General features: G+C 39.5%; 1 protein-coding gene across 1 annotated transcript in view; it reads right to left on the minus strand.

The window, feature by feature from the left end:
• Positions 1 to 377: 377 nt before the first annotated feature.
• The window catches only part of LOC147718296 (nicotinamide N-methyltransferase-like), a 75,067-nt gene continuing 56,643 nt past the window's right edge, over positions 378 to 18,801 (minus strand). The window contains exon 3 of the mRNA XM_086918256.1: positions 378 to 1,637. Within this exon, the coding sequence (XP_086774382.1) occupies positions 1,208 to 1,637 (430 nt within the window). The 3' untranslated portion in view covers positions 378 to 1,207. The remainder of the gene's footprint in view (positions 1,638 to 18,801) is intronic.

Below are 18,801 nucleotides of genomic sequence, written 5' to 3' on the forward strand. Positions count from 1 at the left end.
CCAGATCGGCTGCCGAAGCCTTGAGACTGCTAAAAACTAATCTGGATCCACTCATTGTTGTGGGGGTTGCTAATTTTCTTGGGTGGGCCTGGGTGATTAGATGTAGGTTTATCAAACATTCAACAGTGGAGATTGCCTAATCCTTTTGTATATACTGTGATTAAATGGTCATGCACGATACCTTTTTTAAAATTTTTTGTATAGTTCTGTATGTAGTCAATTCGATGTTGATATTTAATACTGGTTTTATATGTCATTGTGTATTTGTATTTATGTCTTTTATGATGAATTAATCGAATAAAGACTTCTTGAACTTGACTGGATTAGATTTATTCATCAGGTATTCACTAATAATTCTACTCACCATTTATTTTTTTGCATTTATTTACAAAGTTTTATATCTCGCAAACATGACCTTTAAGTGTATTAGGAGGTGCTTAAAAAATTGTCAGAAGGAAGAAAGAGGAGTAGCAAACAACAACATAATCGAGAGTGGTACAGAATGTAGAGGCTCACATATAGAGGAAAGATACCGCTATATGGAAACCACATTTATCACACGTTCGGAACCATGCAATACTTTTTTTTTCTTTTTTAGTTTTGAATAGTGTAAACTAGACCCGAGATATCGGGTATCAGAGCGCTTTACATGAGCACTAGTTTCGTTTTCACCTTTACAATGCATCCATTATCACGTTAATGCCTTGAGCACACATGCCTTTACCATGCGTGCATCTACCACAAATATGCCTTTACCACACATGTGTTTGCAATAAGGTAAGAATATATAATGCGATGTAAAGGCATGCGTGCTAAAGGCATATGCATGGGAAATATTTGCTTGATACATGCATGTGTGGTTAAGGCATTTGCATGGTAATGGACACCTTGTTAAGGCTTGCATGGTGATTCCATGTGTAGTTCCGTCATACATCCCTCCACCAGACCAAGCCAACTAGATGTAAGACAAGATCAAAGATTGAATAATAATCATGGATGTAGACACTGAGTTATATTGTGTTAACAAGAGGAGAAATGTGTTCATAAGTAGTACTCATTGTATGCAGCTTAACAAACATTGTATGCCAGCATTTGACCATCATTTTAAAGAAAGTAATAAAACCATCATGGGAAAAATGGAAAAGAAAGGAATTTGATTCTGACTTTTCCATCAGTGTGCTTGTTGACAGTTTTAAGAATATTACATTTATCTTTCTTTGTGTGCTTTTAAAACAATATTACTTTTATAATCTGCTATACTGTACAAACTATATGCTTTCCGATGAAAAATGTTAACTTCATCTATGACAAAACCACCCTTGGTGAGAGCATCCTTCAGAAAATCCTCATCCATGCAGAGAATGGGAAACTTGAAGTCGCCGACCATGTAAAATGTTGCTTCGAGGCACGCACTCATTATCAGATGTCCTCCGGGCTTTAACAGCGAGGAGACATTTTCCAGTGCTTGGCAGTAGGACTTCTTGTCTGGGACAAAGTGCTCCAAACAGTGTGCCAGGAGCAGGCAGTCAGCCTGGGGCAGGGTGTCGGGAGACAGAGGGTTACTGCATGTGACGTCACACATGAGAACTTTTTTGACTTTTTTTTGCAGCATGTCTTGGCTCTCAATCCATGTTTCACTGAAAATAAAGACATACAATATGGTTACCATGCTTTTAATTGTTGACTAACATATATTTTGTAATGTGAAGATAGCCACCTTCATATCTGCTACATAAAATCGTGTAGACATTTGTAAGACTGCCGCCTGGCTGGCCTGTCTTCTGCAAATTGTATCTCACACTAATTTGAAGCAAATGTCTGGTTTATGAACTAGAAGCCAAAATAGAAGGCATTGCATGTCTGCCTTTCACATTATGCCATCATTTTTGCTTTATAAAAGTAGTTTTTTCTAAACAAGCAATAGCACTGTGAACATTCAGGAGTAGGGAATGCACAACCTGTGCAATGCAAATGTCTGCAGTTTGTGAAATGTGGTCATTGCCATATGCATTAAAAATCAGTGCTTCTTTCCTCCACATCACACATAATTATAGGCATGGTATGGAGCACTCTTCTCTCACCATCAACCAGCTCTCCATGCATCTCAAACCTCTTACCATCAAACATAACAGCAAGGGCTTCCATTCCAGGACATCCATCTCCAAATGATCATCAGAGCCCTCTGATACACTTCTACTTTGGTATCAAGACCCAACGCACAATAGTGCACACAAATGTTTTTTCTAGATACTAATGACCGGTGTCCTAATACTCTAACAGCAGTGGTACTTATCTCATTAACCTTAATCAGACACAAAGGGTAGGCACTGATTTCCAAGACAATCCTCTCTTTCTCCAAGTGTCTTCAGCACATATGCAGTGCAGCCTCAAAACACCACCTGTAAATTGTAGTCTTGATCCTCAACAATACCCTGAACATTTTATAACAGAAACCTGGTTAAATGACTCCTCCCATATCCTAACAGACCCCCATCCACTAGTTTAAGGGCCACTCATTCACAGAAACTCATTTCAGTGTAATAATTTACAATATAAACAATTATCCACCTTTCAGCATGCAACAAGCTACTGTATACATGCCTTAAATCCAAAATGGTACATGTAAGTGCCCAAATAATGAGAGCTCTCAGCTCACTTCAATTCAATTGATCTTTATTTCGATACAAATTATCATAAAAGTTACAAGAACAAGACAAGTATTTAAAAATTATTTGGAAAACCATTACATTGTGCAAAACAGCGGGTAGCCATAAATACATACATTAGCGTATCTCGGAGAGGAGAGCTCACTTCATAATGTAATCTTTTTAATGCATTGGTCAGGATCTGAAATAATTTTAGTTTCCTCCTACCATATTCCAATGCAAATCTGCACTCACTAGAGAACTACCCTCAACATTGAATGTATCACTCATGAATGCAGATCCGGACCTTGGAACAATCAAAATTATACTCTTATTCCAAACCCGACCATCTTCTAAAACTATCACATGCTCTTTTACAGCTCGAGCTTGACCCGGTCCTTCAAAGAATGAACATTCTTTAGTCATGAGAATATTGTTTTTGTATTAATATTATTATTGGTGTTTCAGTCAGCATAAAAAAACATGCATACAACATAGTATGGTAAGCACTAAAATGGCTCAGTGATATTCATGGATCATAAGGCATATTTAAACACAGAAATACAAATATGCATCCACTGACATATACTTGCAACCTAGTGTGGAGAACTGGCATTCCTATATGTCATGTTGCCACTTTGGACGAGTGTCCCTCCTGCATGTTTCCACCTCTATCTCCTATATCTCTTGGTCTGCAGGCCTGTAGTAATGCAGAAAAATATGTGTCCAGATGTTCCTGGTAGTGCCCCACATCAAGCAGCCACTACCTGGTAACTTGAGGGTCTGGACCTTGCAGGATTCTTGGTGCTATCCTGTCTAAACCTACCTCTAACCATGTTGAAACTTGCAGGATGACGGCAGGCTAAGATGGCATTTTGATGGATCTGTGTGTTTCATTGGTGGAGATGGTGGTTGAGAGTGAGTTAGTGAGCTATGTTGCTTTTATAGAGTAGCCTTGTTGTACAGTAGACATGGAGATGCAAAATTGTGAATAGTTGGCATGTTGCTTATTTTGTTTTCATCTGTTTCTGGTATAAGATGTATGGGTTAGGGGTGGTGGTGCAGCATGTGGGTCATTTTGTAAGGTTCTAACTTGTCCGAAGGGTGAGAGGCAGTTAGAAGAAAGCTGCTGTTATCCTGTGTTCAGAGTAGGGAAAGAGAGAAATTTAGGCAGTGGAGTTGGTATGGGTGTGTATAATTGGTGTAGTCATGTGGGTGTATGTTTCTAGTTTGCGATAGAAAGTATTAAGGTATGTGTGTTTTGTTTTTGAAGAGTAGTGAGAGGAGGTGTTTATGTATTTGTTTTCTGAGAAGTAGTTGTTTGTAAAGTATTGTTGCTGAGGGAAAGTTGCAAGCTAAAGAGTGTGAGAATGTGTTTTGGAAAAGAGTGTCTGTGGTTTATTAGGGGAGATGAACAAGAGTTATGAGTGTTTGTGTTATATTAGATTGCTGGAGGATGTAATATGTGTGGTGCAGTGGAGTGTCATGATTATGTGGCTGTGTTTTTTGGGTAAAAAGAAAAGGAGGGTATTGTTGGATAAAAGGTGGAAGGCTGAGTTTAGGTTTGGTAGTGACAGAACAGGGTTTACTAGGAAGAACTAGAACAGGGAGAGATATAGTTAGATATGGTGTAGAATTGGGTTGTGTTGGAGATGAGTAGATGGTTTAGTGGTATAGGATGGAGTGATGATTATGTGTGAGTGAACGTACACATGTGTGGTAGTTGTGGTAAAAAGGTATATAGGTATGGTTTGTGGAATTTTGTATTGGGTGTTGGGGTATTAAAATATGTGTAAGGTGTGCTTGTAGTAAATGAGTAAAGTATTTTACTGTGAATGTGCTAATATGTTTGTGGATGTTGATGGGTTAAGATTTGTGCTGGTGAGTGAGGAAATAGGTAGCATTTCTGGCCCTAGGCCCGACCGGTCCCTACCAGGTCAAAACATGCAATTGCCCTAATCCTCTATCCCCCTAGCCTCAACGCCTGGGCGGAGACACCCTGAACCCTGGCCTTAAATAACCCTAGTGATCAGGTGACCCATTCAGCCAATGGGAACCTAGCCCATACCAATCACAACACTACCCCTAAGCCCTAAGCCAACTAGGAAACCAGGCCATTACAGCCAATCAAAGCCCTTGTCCTAGCAGTCAATCTGAATCAAAACCCTACTCCCTTGGTCCAATAGAAACCTTAGCCCCTGGACCTAAATCAAAAACCCTAGATGTATTTGCCAATCAGAACACAGACCCTAATACCTATGTTCAATATAAGCACTAACACAGGGACACACCAGAACCATAGATCTATCTGCCAATCATAACAATAACCCTAAGCCCTACAGAAATACCAGATACAGCAGCCAATCAGAGAACAGATATAATGTCCAATGTCAAACATATGTAATGATAGTGTGACCTCAAGCAGAAAATGAAGACCAGTGGGCAGGCAGAGCTGCTCCTGACGTCGGAATCTCCTTGGATACAGACAGACCCAATGTACACTTTTCAGGTCCTGTTTTAGTTAGAAGGTGAGGTCCAAATCTAATTCTAAAACCAATGAAAATACTGCTTTTTGAGTACTTAAAGAAATCACTTTTCCTAGCTACAAACGAGCGGTACATACACTTTCCAAACAGAGTATAAATGAAAAAGCAGTTTAAGTAGTCTCTCAAACACACTCTGCATGGCCTCTGAGGGTATAGTTTGCCTATTTGTAACTTTTAAAAACACAAAGGTGGGGTGGGCTGGGGGTTGCCATGTGGAGTGCAGGGAAAACTAGAAGAGAAATTCAGCAGTCACAGGTAGAACAAAAATTTAAAGTACAGATTGCACAGAAACAAAGAGCTCCATTTAAGCAGTCATGGGTAAAAAAACACAGCAGTTTTAAAGTATCAAGAATTCACAGTACAAGTCTCTGTTTGCACCACCTTTTCTGTTGTTTGCTCACTGGGCTGGGTAGGGCACAGAGATGCTGGGGCTACAAGATAGCTCCAATGTGTTGACCCCTCCTATATCAGGGTTTTAACTGGTACACTATTAGCACACAGACCTACTTACAGGTTTTAAAATAACAGCTGAAATTAGTGAAGATTCATCTGCAGGTGGTGAGCATGTTGCTGACTATGTCTTCTTTTTTAAGAAACTGTTGCATCACCGGTTGGGGCAATGGGCCAAACACAGGACCCTGAAATAGCCACCATCTGCTTTACCCCCGCAAAAGTGATACTGTGTGCAGTGATGCACATGTACTCAATCACCAGACAACTAGTTCACATGTCTGTTGTCAGGTGGATAGTGGGACACTTTGCTGCAAAGCTTCTCCAACTAATTGCGCCACATCATCATGCAGAGCTGGAAGAGCAACTCTGGCAAAATAGGTTTGACTTGGACCCTTCCATTTTGGGCAGATGGCTGCCACAATTTCTAAAAATCCCAATCCTTACACAAAAGAAAAATGGAGGTGATTCAAAGCTAACATTTTTACCATCTTCCCCTTTTGCAAACGTCCTAGTTGGTGATTGCGGCCTGCCTAAACATTTCTGTTATAGTAGTCTGTATTTTTTTCTTCTTTAATGGGGCCACTGACACAGGTTACTTTTGAGAAGTGGGAGACTTATTACTGCCAAAGCCTGAAGAAGAACTGGAGGTAGGTGGGCATGTTATTGGTTGCCTCTCTGCAGTGCACACTTCTACTGAGGTAGTGTTTAGTGTAGATCTCAACTGAGGTTTTGCAATATGGAAGCCGGTGGTGTTACTAGTGCCATATCCCTCAGAGCAGGTTGAATAGCAATATCGGACTCCTCTGCATCACCTACCACAGTTACTGATTCATCACCTTCGTCATCCTCCTCATCATCCCCTTCCTAAATTCTAAGGCTTTCAGGAACCTTCATTTTTCCTAGCCTTTCCTGTTGTCTCCCGGACTCTGCCAGGGTACACTCCATGACCCTATCATCATAATCAGAAATGGTGTTTGGAGAAAATGGTGGAGTAGTTCCCCTCCTTTTCCTTGCTGGAGACCTGGGAACCACTGATTCTAAATGAGGAGGTTCTTTCAAGGCAGGAAGCTCAACCTCCTGTTCTGCTCCAACATCAGCCTCTGCCTGTTGTCCATTTTGTTCTGTTTCCTGAAACAATTGGGTACTACTTTGTGAAAGGGACAGATCCAATACAACTTTGCTGCTCGTCGGTGTCACCATGATTTCAGGGGCCGCCTCACTAATAACCATGGATTAGGGCTTAGTTTGGGATGGTGCTTTTGATTCAGGATTGGCAGTTGTACTAAGCTTTACAAGTGTAAGATGTGTGGGCTGATGCGGGCATCATTGTGCAGGACCTCTGTTTGGCAGTACTACAGGTGATGTCTGTTCTCTTGAGCAACTAAAACCAAACAAAGAAGAAACAACATTCAGTCAAATTAAATGTAGCATGGTTGCAGTTTCAATTACTATAGAAAAAGGCAATATGAGTGCGGTTTGTTACATAGAAAATAATAGCCACTTTAAAGTCAGACCACAACACCATACCATAAAATGTAATTACCCATTAGGATAACACACACAAGATACATATAGAGCTCTTTCCTTTATGCTAATATATTCCAAATTAGTCACCTGTGCCACTCAGGGAACTGCATGGGTAAATGGAATAATAATCTTTATTTTAAATGCAGGTAAGCTTGTGGCATGCAATCATTTAAAACATGGATGATGCTGAATCTAATGTGTCTGCAGTCCACCACAGGCAGGTTGTCCTGGAGTAACTGGAGTTATTCTTAAACAAAACTGAATTCTGTATGCAATTGTGCAACTATTGTGGATGAATGAATGGATGGATGGATGGATGGATGATTGGATGGCTAGATGTATGGATGGATGAATGATGGATGGATAGATGTATTGATCGACAGAAGCAAAATGAAGATAAAAAAAAAAACTGAAATAAAAAATATATTCAAAAGTTTAAAAGCAATTAAGCAAGCAAGGAGGCATGTGGAACAAATAACACATGCAAGCCTATGGCAAAAGCACACTGGCTAGATGCACACAATGGCTTCCAGGCAGTGCCATTTGCTCAAGCAACAACATTGAGCAAGGAGGCATAGGGAACAAATTACACATGTGAGCCTATGGCAAAAGTACACTTGCTGGATGCAAAAATATTATGCCAGCCAGTGCTGCATAGTCAAACTACAACAGCAAGCAAGGAGGCTTGGGGAACAAAGAACACATTCAAGCCTATGGCAAAGGCACACTGGCTGGATGCACAAAATGGCTGTCTGACACATGGCCAAAGAACAACACCAAGAACATGATTGAATGAACGAATGAATGAATGAATGAATGAAAAGTATTTGTTATAGTTTGACAGCTACTCAAAAAGAGTGTCCCCGTGCTGACAGAAGACTAGTGCCAGGGATCTAGATATGCAGCTAAGTTTTAAAAAGCCATATTTTCAAGTGTTTCTTAAGAATTGAACATTCTGAAATGGGCTTCATTGTAACAGGGAGTCTGTTCCATGCCTGTGCACCCAGAAAACCAAATGAACTGCCTCCCATACGGGCCAGACATACTTTAGGGGTACAGACAGGGTAAGAGGAAGAAGATCTTAAAGATCGAGCAGGAGTATAGCGTTCAACTCATTTAATAAGATAGCTGGCTCCCTTTCCGTGAAGGGCCTTGAAAAAAACAACAAGGGCTTTGAATCTTATCCTTTCTTTCAATCAAAGTTAATAGAGAGAATTAAGAGGGGAGACAAATGACACCTTGGTTTGGCATTTTGCACTACTTGCTGGTGCTGGATAAGGTTGCTGGAAGTCCCAGATACAGGATATTAGTGCAGTCCAGACTTGACCTGGACAAAAATGTTCCTAGTATCTACTGTCAGAAGCGGAAGATTTTTTTTTAACCTGTGCAAAATACCAAAGCAGATGCCAAACCAGAGTTTTACTTGGGTCTTCGTGGAAAAGGTGTTATCCAGAAAAACATCTAGGTTTCTCACGGATGTCTACTCAATGTGAGGCAGTGATATCTATTACGGCCACCATACATTCCAATTAGAAACATCAGGTTGGCCAAAGAAGATAATCTCGGATTTATCTGGATTGCATTTCAGCTGATTCACCTTGAGCCACTGAAACACCTTTATAAGACATGCTCTGTTGGTAACACCGCCAAAATCAGTTACTTTTTTGCAGGTGAAAATCAATTGTGTGTCATCCACATAGGATATCATCTTAGCACTGTTTGCCTCTGCGAAGGATGCCAAGGGGGACAAATGGCATTGAGAACAAAGACCAATCAATTAAGGCCTATGGCAAACACAAAGACAATGGAAAGATAAATGAAAACACTACCAATTAGTCAGTAATGGTAAAAAGAAAAATGATCTAAACTTAATATTACCTCATTTGTACTCATTTTGTTCACAAAAAACATGAAAGAAAAAAATAAAAAACGTTTGATATAATCCAATGCATTCACAGCCCTAAATGATGTTTTAAAACAACATGTACTACAGTAACAGTTGTTTCATGTGCCCATGACTAGAACTGGCCTAGGGCTACTGTATGGCCACTTGGCAGACAAGGCCACATAGTGAAATAAATAAATATTGCAAATTTAACAAGCATGAAGAAAATGTACTGAAATGTGCAACATTGTTACTTTTGTTATTTTACTTTACAAAAGCAGTATAACTAGACCCCTCCAGGAAAAATGCTGGCCACCCACCACATTAACTTTGAAAAATTGAAAAAAAGTACAAACAAAAATTGGTGCAGCCCATCTATCAAACAAACAATACCCTCATGCAAGAGTTTTTTTAACTTACTTGGTAATTCTCAAATACAAAGTCCTTACATCCAGTGGTATATATGCATCAGACATGGAGAGTTTTCCTTCAAGCCCCAAATCCAAATAAAAAGTGACCTGGAGATGGAAAATTCGATGGGAGGAGCTTGCTGGGCAGGAACAGGAATTTGGAGTCTCTGGGGCACTTCCATCCTGTTAGAGAACAATAGTAACAAGGTGCAAGGCCCAGAGCATGTCTTTCAAGACAGATGTCCAACCAACACTATTTACTAATCCTAATTGCAATTGATTTTTAACCACTCAATTGTTTCATTCCACTAAACCTTTACTATGAGGATAGGACAAGAATGTTCTAACATGGTGGGTTCCATTCCGAACATACAAAAGTTTGCATCTCAGCAGTCACTGATTGAGTCCTTTTGTAATACACAATCTCTTCTGGATAGCCGTTCCCATCCAAAATCTCCAATAAAACTCCATGACTGTATGTGTACTGTCAGGTTGTGTGACAGAAACATGCGTGGCTAAACCACATGCACCTCAAAAAAGTGGTCCTAACAATGAATGGGTTTTAACATGCCTTTACCATGCAATGTTGTTGTAAAGGCATGATTTTTTAAGGAATGCATGGTTACAATGCATGTGCCTTAACACTGCAACAGCCCTGAAAATTGTCACTCTTCCCTTTGCCCTAAGCCTTAAAACTCACCCCCACATCTTGAAAACTGCCCGACTCCCGGTCCTCCGACCTGAGCCCTAAAGCGTCCTCAAGCCTTAAAACTGTCCCTTCATCCAACCCGACCTGAGCTCTAAAATCTCGGCGCCAACATCCTAAAAATGACCCTGATCCGAGGCCCCATCCCTGAGTCATAAATCCCATCAACCATCCCTATAAACTACAACTACCCACAACCCCCTGAACCTTAACCCTTTCGATGCTCATGACGAGCTCAGCTCGTCATGATGCACAGTTGAGCTGTGCTGATGAAGAGCTGAGCTCGTCATGACACCAGCAAAATGGTAATTTTCAGCACAGGAGGGGGAAAATGCCTAGCAGCCAAGGTGTTAAAATAAGCCCACAGCCCTAAAAACCCTCCCTCTTCCCCTTAAAAACCATGCCAGCCCCAAATAGCAGACCATGTCCTGGAGCTTCTTCTCCATATCCTTTCTATTCCTCTCCCCAACAATCCACACATCTACACCGTGTACTGCCTTAACCACAGATATGCAGGGTCAAGGTTCATGTGTGGTTAAGGCAAGTGTGAATCCGCTTATGGGGAAAGGATATGTGAGGCTGAACCTGCATTGTATATACCGACACTCTACACATTTTATTTTGGACCACTTATACAAGTAATTTACATGAATAAGGATACACGTGGACGTGCTACCTGAAAAACAAAATGGGCCTGAATTATTGAGAGCTATCTTGCTCCATGGAATGGTGGGACCAATAATGAGTTATTGGGAAAGGTATAGGTACCTTTATCAAGCCCTCACAAGATGTTCAACAGCTCTGTCTATGTCTAGTCCCGGCTAGCAAAATTATTCTCTTTTTCTCTGCTTCATGGCCGGAATGCCAGCATGACCTCATGGGAGAGCTTTAAAACTTTTTTGCAATGCCCTATTATGACAACAAGAACAGAAAAACCAACCTCTATTAAAACACAATCAATAACTGTTAATTCTTATGCAACATAACCATAGGAAACCACACTCACAATGCATTATCTTCAAACTGCTGTAGTTCCTTGTATCAAGAAGGCTTGTGTGGGTGGTCGGTCCTTTAGATTCCTGGCCCCTCAGTTGTGGAATTCTTTACCGCTGTCCTTACGGTCCAAATCTAATCTGCTTGCCTTTAGGAAGGGTTTAAAGACTTGGTTATTTTCTGGTTAGAGTCTCTCTATCCTTGGGTTCTGTTTTCCTTTTATTGTTGTTATGTTTTTCAGTCTCCTTTCTGGGTCAGGAGCAAAAAGCGCCGGGACACTCCTTTGGAGTAGCCGTTGCGCTATAGAAAACCCATAAATAACATAACATAACATAACATGGGCTAGCTGTGGATGCAAATCCCATTACTTCTAACAAGCTGACCGGCAGTTCCAAATTATGTCTCAACTCTTTTTGAGATCTAGCCCCACCTGGTATTCAGTCAAAATATTGAGTTGGAAATGTCAACTTACACAAATATTGAGTTTTAAATATTGTGAGACAAAAATATTACCAGCCGGAATAACGTGATCAAGAATATCACATTTAAGGTAAATATTTAAGTCATTTATATCGTTTGCAAAAATATAGTTGTTGAAAATATCTATTTTTTTCAGTTAGTGGTATGTATTTCAGTATATATTTTACATATGTGTGCTGTCTTTTTTTTATGCGATCTTAACGTTACCTTGTGTTAAATAGAAAAAAGTGAACCGCCCAGGATGAAAGAGGCATGACCATGTCTATAAAAAAAACTACAAATTCTTTGAGTTCACCACCTCGAGGCCACCATGGTGAACTCCTTGAACTTGTATGATCACGTTAGTTGACATTATTGGACTACCCTTCCTACCCTATACCAAGTTCCTGTCCCAATGTTCCCAATACTTCGTGCGTTTACTATCCCCCCTGAGTTTATCCAGTCTCCTAAACTTATTGACCGATCAAAGCCAGTCTCCCGCCTTAGGAGGAGATTGAAGAATCCTATTTTTACACACTTCAGGTCTGGCCAGCAACATTAAAGTAAATAACAGATATTTCTGATTTTTTCTTAGAACTATACCAGGGTCATTGGTGTCCAAAATGCCAAAGATAACAGTAAAAGTGCTTACCTTAATATCGATATTTAGGACTCTATCAACAATCTTACCAATTTCATTCCAGTAAGTGCCCAAATGGGGATATAAATTAAACATGTGGATGTCGTTTGCCTGTATCTCCCCGCATTTGGGACATGTTTTCGTCACCTGGTTGTTCATTTTAGTTAGTCTTTCTGGCGTCCAGTAGAACCTGTGCAAAGTAAAAAGATGTTTTCTCCTAAGAGGTGTAGAAACTATAATAAACCATAAAAAAGTGCAGGATACTTGCCAAAGTAGTTGCAAGTCTTCAGCCGGGAAGATGTTCTTCCAGATATCATCTGGTGTGTTCAAATCAATCTCTTTCCTCTGAATCAGGTACCAGTACAATTTCGAGATTTCTTTTCGAGCTGGGTCTTTTAGTATTTCTTCCTCTAATTTCACAATATGGTCTGACATTGTTTCTTGTTCTTTAGACCAGTTTGCCAGCTGGTAATATTTAAACCTTGAGATTGTTTCGTTGGGCCTTTCCCAGCTTTTTAGACTACCATATTCTAAAAGTTCTCCCCATTTCAATACTCCTGCTTTTTTTAAATGATCTGCTAGAGAGTCCTTCAGGCATTCTAGTATTCCCGGAAAATCCCATATTGGTGCCAATGGACTGTAGTATGGGAAGTTCCATATTTTCCTCATCTTGTACCATACTTAGTATGCTGACCTTAGAATTCTTCATTTGATTTTTTTAATGTACTTTTGATTGCCAAACTTGTAAAGACATTGGTTATGGTCAGTTACTGCTTTCCAGTAGGCGGTATATAGTTAGCGCAATTTAAAAAAGTATCCTGATGTTTTTGAAGTGAAAGGCTATATAGTACGTCATATGAGCTGGGCTTGCTATCTCCCCTCGGTTTTTCTTTTGGCAGAGCTTTTTCCAAGCTATCCTTTCACCGCCGGAGGCCCAGATAAAGGTGTTTATGTTGCTCCGAATCTTTTTTTCCACTGTGATTTAAAATCCAGAGGAATAGAATTAAATAGAAACGTGAACTTTGGCAAAATTGCCATTTTGATAATATTAGCTCTCCCCATAAACATAAGAGATAAGCACATCCATGACTTTAATAGCTTTCTCATCTCCTTAACTTTTAGGTCCAAATTTGTTTGGGCAATGGTATGTTATGTTATTTAAGACATCAATTCCCGAATATCAAATTTTATTTTTTGCTTCTATAACTGGCATAGCAGTATTCCAGTGCATGACCTCTGTCTTCTGATGATTAATTTGATAGCCAGATGTACACCCAAAATCTGTTAGTATACTCGTTATACTATTGAGGGATTTATTAAGGCTGCTTATGTAAGTCATTAGGTCATTGGCATATAATGCCACTTTCAGAGTCCATCTTTTAAAACAAAAGGTAATGATTTCATGAGACTTTCTTATTTTATCAGCTAAGGGTTCTATCTAGAGATTAAAAAGGTGGCGAGAGAGCCTAGTGCGTCTTTGAGTCTGAAAACTTTTGGATAAGTTGCCATTAATAAGTATTCTTGCTTAGGGCCTGAATAAATACTTGCTATCGCTCTTAAAAAGTTTTTCCCTAGGCTTTAGTAAAGAATAACATTTTGTAAAAAAGACCAATTCACACGGTCAAATACTTTAGCAGCATCAAAAGTGAGAACAACGAAGGGGGATTTTTTCCAGGACGGTGATTTCACGGAGGTCATGCAGCTGTCTTCTCATGATGAAGCCCTTCTGGTCATCGTGGATAAGTTGATTTGATAGAAACCCAAGCCTTTTTGCTAAAATCTGTGTAGTAAATATTTTTTTAATCGTTATTAAGGAGTGAAATGGGCCTATATAACATGCAATTGAGAGGATCTTCACCAGGTGTGCTGGTTCTGCTAGTATGGGGACTAAAGAAAGCTCATTTGGAATAACATCTGTTTCCTTTAAGTTTTCAATATATGTGTAAACATTTTAGTAGGTTTTCATTTTGAATTGAAAACATTTTGTGTTATTTAGTTCCGTAGCAGGTTGTGGTTTTACAAGGGAATATGGTGGAAGGTATTTTAATTATAATAAATTATTGAATATTCTTTATTTTTTAATATTTATTTAATTGAGATTTTATAATGCTAATTGTGTTTTTCAATTATTTTTGGGTAGATTGTATGTTTGGTTTGTGGTGTTTATAGGGTATAAGGTGGTAATTAATGTGTTTTTAATTAATTATTAATTCATTTTTATTAATATCTATTACTTATTTAATAATTAATTATTGTAATTGTTTCATTAATTTTAGGTGTGGGTTGTGGGGTTTATGGGGGTGAAAGGTGGGAAGTATTTTACTTGTAATTAAGTAATAGTTAGTTGCTAATTAATAATAAATGATTGATCATTAATTAATTAACTGTCTAATTATATTTTTGGGGGATGTGGGTTTTAGATTGGAAATAATACCCTTGTTGATTAAATAATATTAGTTAATTAGTTGACAATTAAATATGAAAATTGTGTAATTAATTTTAATTGTGGATTATGTTTTTTTAGGGGGAAAGGGTGGGACGTCGTTTATGTTGTATTCATTAATAATTAATATTTATTCATTAACTGATAATTAGGGTAATTGTTTTTTTTATGGAGGTTTTGGGGTTATAGGGGTAAAGGGTGGGATGTACATTAATTTTAATTTTGTGAGTTGTGTGGTGTTATAGGGTAGGAAGTAAAGAAACTACATTTATGCAATAATTAATGTTTTTGCTAATAAATTATTTCTAAATGAAAATATTTGTTTGTTTTAATTTGTTCTAAATTTTATGTAATGTAATATTTGTAGGTAGTTGTGATATGTATTTCTTATTATATGTCTTATTTTATTGGTAATAATAAATATTTCTTTTACATATTTATATTATTTTTATGTACTTTTTTCATTATTTTATTGATGTTCTTTTGTTTGTTACAATTTTGAACTGACTGGGATGGGAAAATTACATTTTATCCCTCAGCTATCCAACACTTTCCCTAATGTTGCAATCACTGGATTGGGAATAGTAATGTTTCCCCCTCTGCTATCCAACACTTTCCTTATTGTTGCACTGACTGGAGTGGGAATTGTAAAATGTGTCTCTCTGCTATCCAACACTTCCCCTGCTGTTGTACTCATTGGAATAGGAATAGTAGATGTCATCCCTCTGCTATCCAACACTTCCCTACTGTTGCAATCATTGGAGTGGAAATAGTAAATTATATCCCTCCACTATCCAACACTTTCCCTACTGTTACACTCATTGGAGTAGGAATAGTAGATTTCATCCCTCTGCTATCCAACACTTCCCTACTTTTGCAATCATTGGAGTGGGAATAGTGAATTTTACCCCTTTTCTATCCAACACTTTCACTACTGTTGCACTCACTGGAGTGGGAATAGTAATTTTTACCCATCTACTATCCAACACTTTCCCTACAGTTTAACTCGGTGGATTGGGAATAGTAATGTTTACCCATCCACTATCTATTACTTTCCCTACTGTTGTGCTTATTGGAGTAGGAACAGAAATCTGTACTCATCCGCCATCCAACACTTTCCCTACTGTTGTGCTCACTGGATTGGGAATAGTCATTTTTGTCCCTAAAAACTCTAGCACTTCCATGCTGTTGTTCTCATAGGAGTGGGAATAATAATTATTACCCCTTTGAAATCCAACACTTTTCTTACTGTTGCACCGACTGTTGTGGGTGTATTAAATGTTAAATTTCTGCTCTTTAACAGTTTCCTTGGAAATGTTTTCTGCTTGAATGCGTGCAGTATATATTTTCCATGTGTAATTAATCTCTTTTACTACTACTTTTACTACTGTTGCATTTATTGGAGTGAGGTTTTAAAATGTTATTTTTATCCAGTCTTAATATTTATGTGCTAAATGGAAGTGCCAAGTCAAGTCAAGTCAATACCACTTTATTCGATTCACAAAAAATCATAAAAGTAACAATACAAGAGGGATTTCAGTAATATACATAAAACAGTTTAAAAAAGTTGTATATATACATGTGCAATTTTTTTTTTAAAAAGACATATTTCCTTTGATGTAATAAATGTGCGGCAACAGTATCAGTTAATCTATCGCATTCCGATTCTTACAACGAATGGAAGCCACTATAAAACTAGCTACTCCAAACATGATTACTGGGGATTCCATTAACTGCAAATAAAGTAGAGCTGGTTTAACTTGCAGGAATCCCTTTTCCTTTAACAATGGTACAATAAACTTTCTTATGGCTATTCTATACAAAGGACAAAAAAACTTAAAATGACTAGTATCCTGAAGTGAATGGCCATCACACCTACAGGGGGGAGCACACTCTGGCTTACACCATGTTTTGTGATCAGTTAATAATATGTGCATCTGGATAAATCTAAACTTTGTCAATACCCAACAATGGAACAGAATTGTTACTATCGCAAGATACAGTTGGATAGACAAGGTCGAGATCAATAAATAGTGCTCCCTAACCGTGGGTTTTTTGACTTGTTCCATCTCTCGCTCCTGCTCTCTAATTTTAATAAAATTTACTTTAATCCATTTTAGGTCAGCTTTTACCAAGGTCTCATGGTTTGTAAAAATTTCTGGTCGACCCATGTCCTTAGTAATTTTTTTAATGTAAGATAGCCATTGGATGTCCCTGGCTTTCTCTAGGCTCATGCAATCCCGCAATACAAGATGATTCAATATCAGGATAGAGTTCAGCCTGGTTTTTACCCATTTTTTTTTTTACAACAAGGGGTGGTGAGGGACAGAGTCTCTGAATTAAGCAGAAAGCTCTCACCCAGTCAAGAGATCAGGGCTAGATCCAACACCGTTTTTTAGCTCACTGCACCATCCCAGTTTCAGAACCTGGCTGTATGCAAATTAGTCTGTTCCTGTCCCAGTGCATGATGGGAGCAGGGCAAACCAAACTACAAAAGCCAATTCTTACACTGGGAAGGAAACAAGCTCCCGGGGACCGGTTTCTGGCATTACAGCCGTCTTCGGCCCGGTTTGCTTGAATCCTGATGGTGCAATGAGCAAGGGTCTCACATCTGAGAATACCCTTCCACGCTTAGGGTGGACAAAAATATTTACAACAAGGGGTGGTGAGGGACAGAGTCTCTGAATTAAGCAGAAAGCTCTCACCCAGTCAAGAGATCAGGGCTAGATCCAACACCGTTTTTTAGCTCACTGCACCATCCCAGTTTCAGAACCTGGCTGTATGCAAATTAGTCTGTTCCTGTCCCAGTGCATGATGGGAGCAGGGCAAACCAAACTACAAAAGCCAATTCTTACACTGGGAAGGAAACAAGCTCCCGGGGACCGGTTTCTGGCATTACAGCCGTCTTCGGCCCGGTTTGCTTGAATCCTGATGGTGCAATGAGCAAGGGTCTCACATCTGAGAATACCCTTCCACGCTTAGGGTGGACAAAAATATTTACAACAAGGGGTGGTGAGGGACAGAGTCTCTGAATTAAGCAGAAAGCTCTCACCCAGTCAAGAGATCAGGGCTAGATCCAACACCGTTTTTAGCTCACTGCACCATCCCAGTTTCAGAACCTGGCTGTATGCAAATTAGTCTGTTCCTGTCCCAGTGCATGATGGGAGCAGGGCAAACCAAACTACAAAAGCCAATTCTTACACTGGGAAGGAAACAAGCTCCCGGGGACCGGTTTCTGGCATTACAGCCGTCTTCGGCCCGGTTTGCTTGAATCCTGATGGTGCAATGAGCAAGGGTCTCACATCTGAGAATACCCTTCCACGCTTAGGGTGGACAAAAATATTTACAACAAGGGGTGGTGAGGGACAGAGTCTCTGAATTAAGCAGAAAGCTCTCACCCAGTCAAGAGATCAGGGCTATGGAGTTCTGGACTTTTTGGTTCCGTCCAGAGGTGTCAGGGTACAACACCCAAAGACCCCGGAGTTCCACCTGCCTTGGTGCACAAATGAACAGAAACACGAGCTTCTCGATGGTGGCGTCAAAGACCAAAGGTTTATTACTGCAGGGACACAGAAGTCACAGAATCTACACACGGGCAGAAACCAGGAGCCTGTTCGATTTGTACATTGAGGGTTGCTCCTTATATACCAAAAATTGTGCTCTAGGCAAATATTTCACATGTCGGTACATTCCCAAACCTTTTGTGTCTCTAAACAATAAATATTTGGCGTTACACAGGAACTGTCGATAATATCTGATACCAAACATCACGAAGAGGGGTTCCCACCAGTCCATCACAATCCCTTGTCAATATTGCATTCAAGACCCGGACCGCCTCATCGTAAAGTTCGTTACCTCCCCCTAATAAAGGCCCAGAAGGAAAGGAGCAGAGCCAGGTGCAGAAGATAGAAAAGCGGGATAAGAGATGTTTGTGGGTTGTAAATGGGCAAGGCTACCGGCTTCGGCCGCCTAATCATGATCAGGACAATGGACAGGAAAACCAGTTCAGGTGGGCTGGCCTCGGGCAGAGGAGGCAGCCTTTGTCGAATCATGCAGCTTCAGCGTGATCTGGTTTAAGGTGTACGTGTCATGTA

Source organism: Lissotriton vulgaris, chromosome 4_1 (assembly GCF_964263255.1).
Source record: "Lissotriton vulgaris chromosome 4_1, aLisVul1.2, whole genome shotgun sequence".
Classification (NCBI taxonomy): domain Eukaryota; kingdom Metazoa; phylum Chordata; class Amphibia; order Caudata; family Salamandridae; genus Lissotriton; species Lissotriton vulgaris.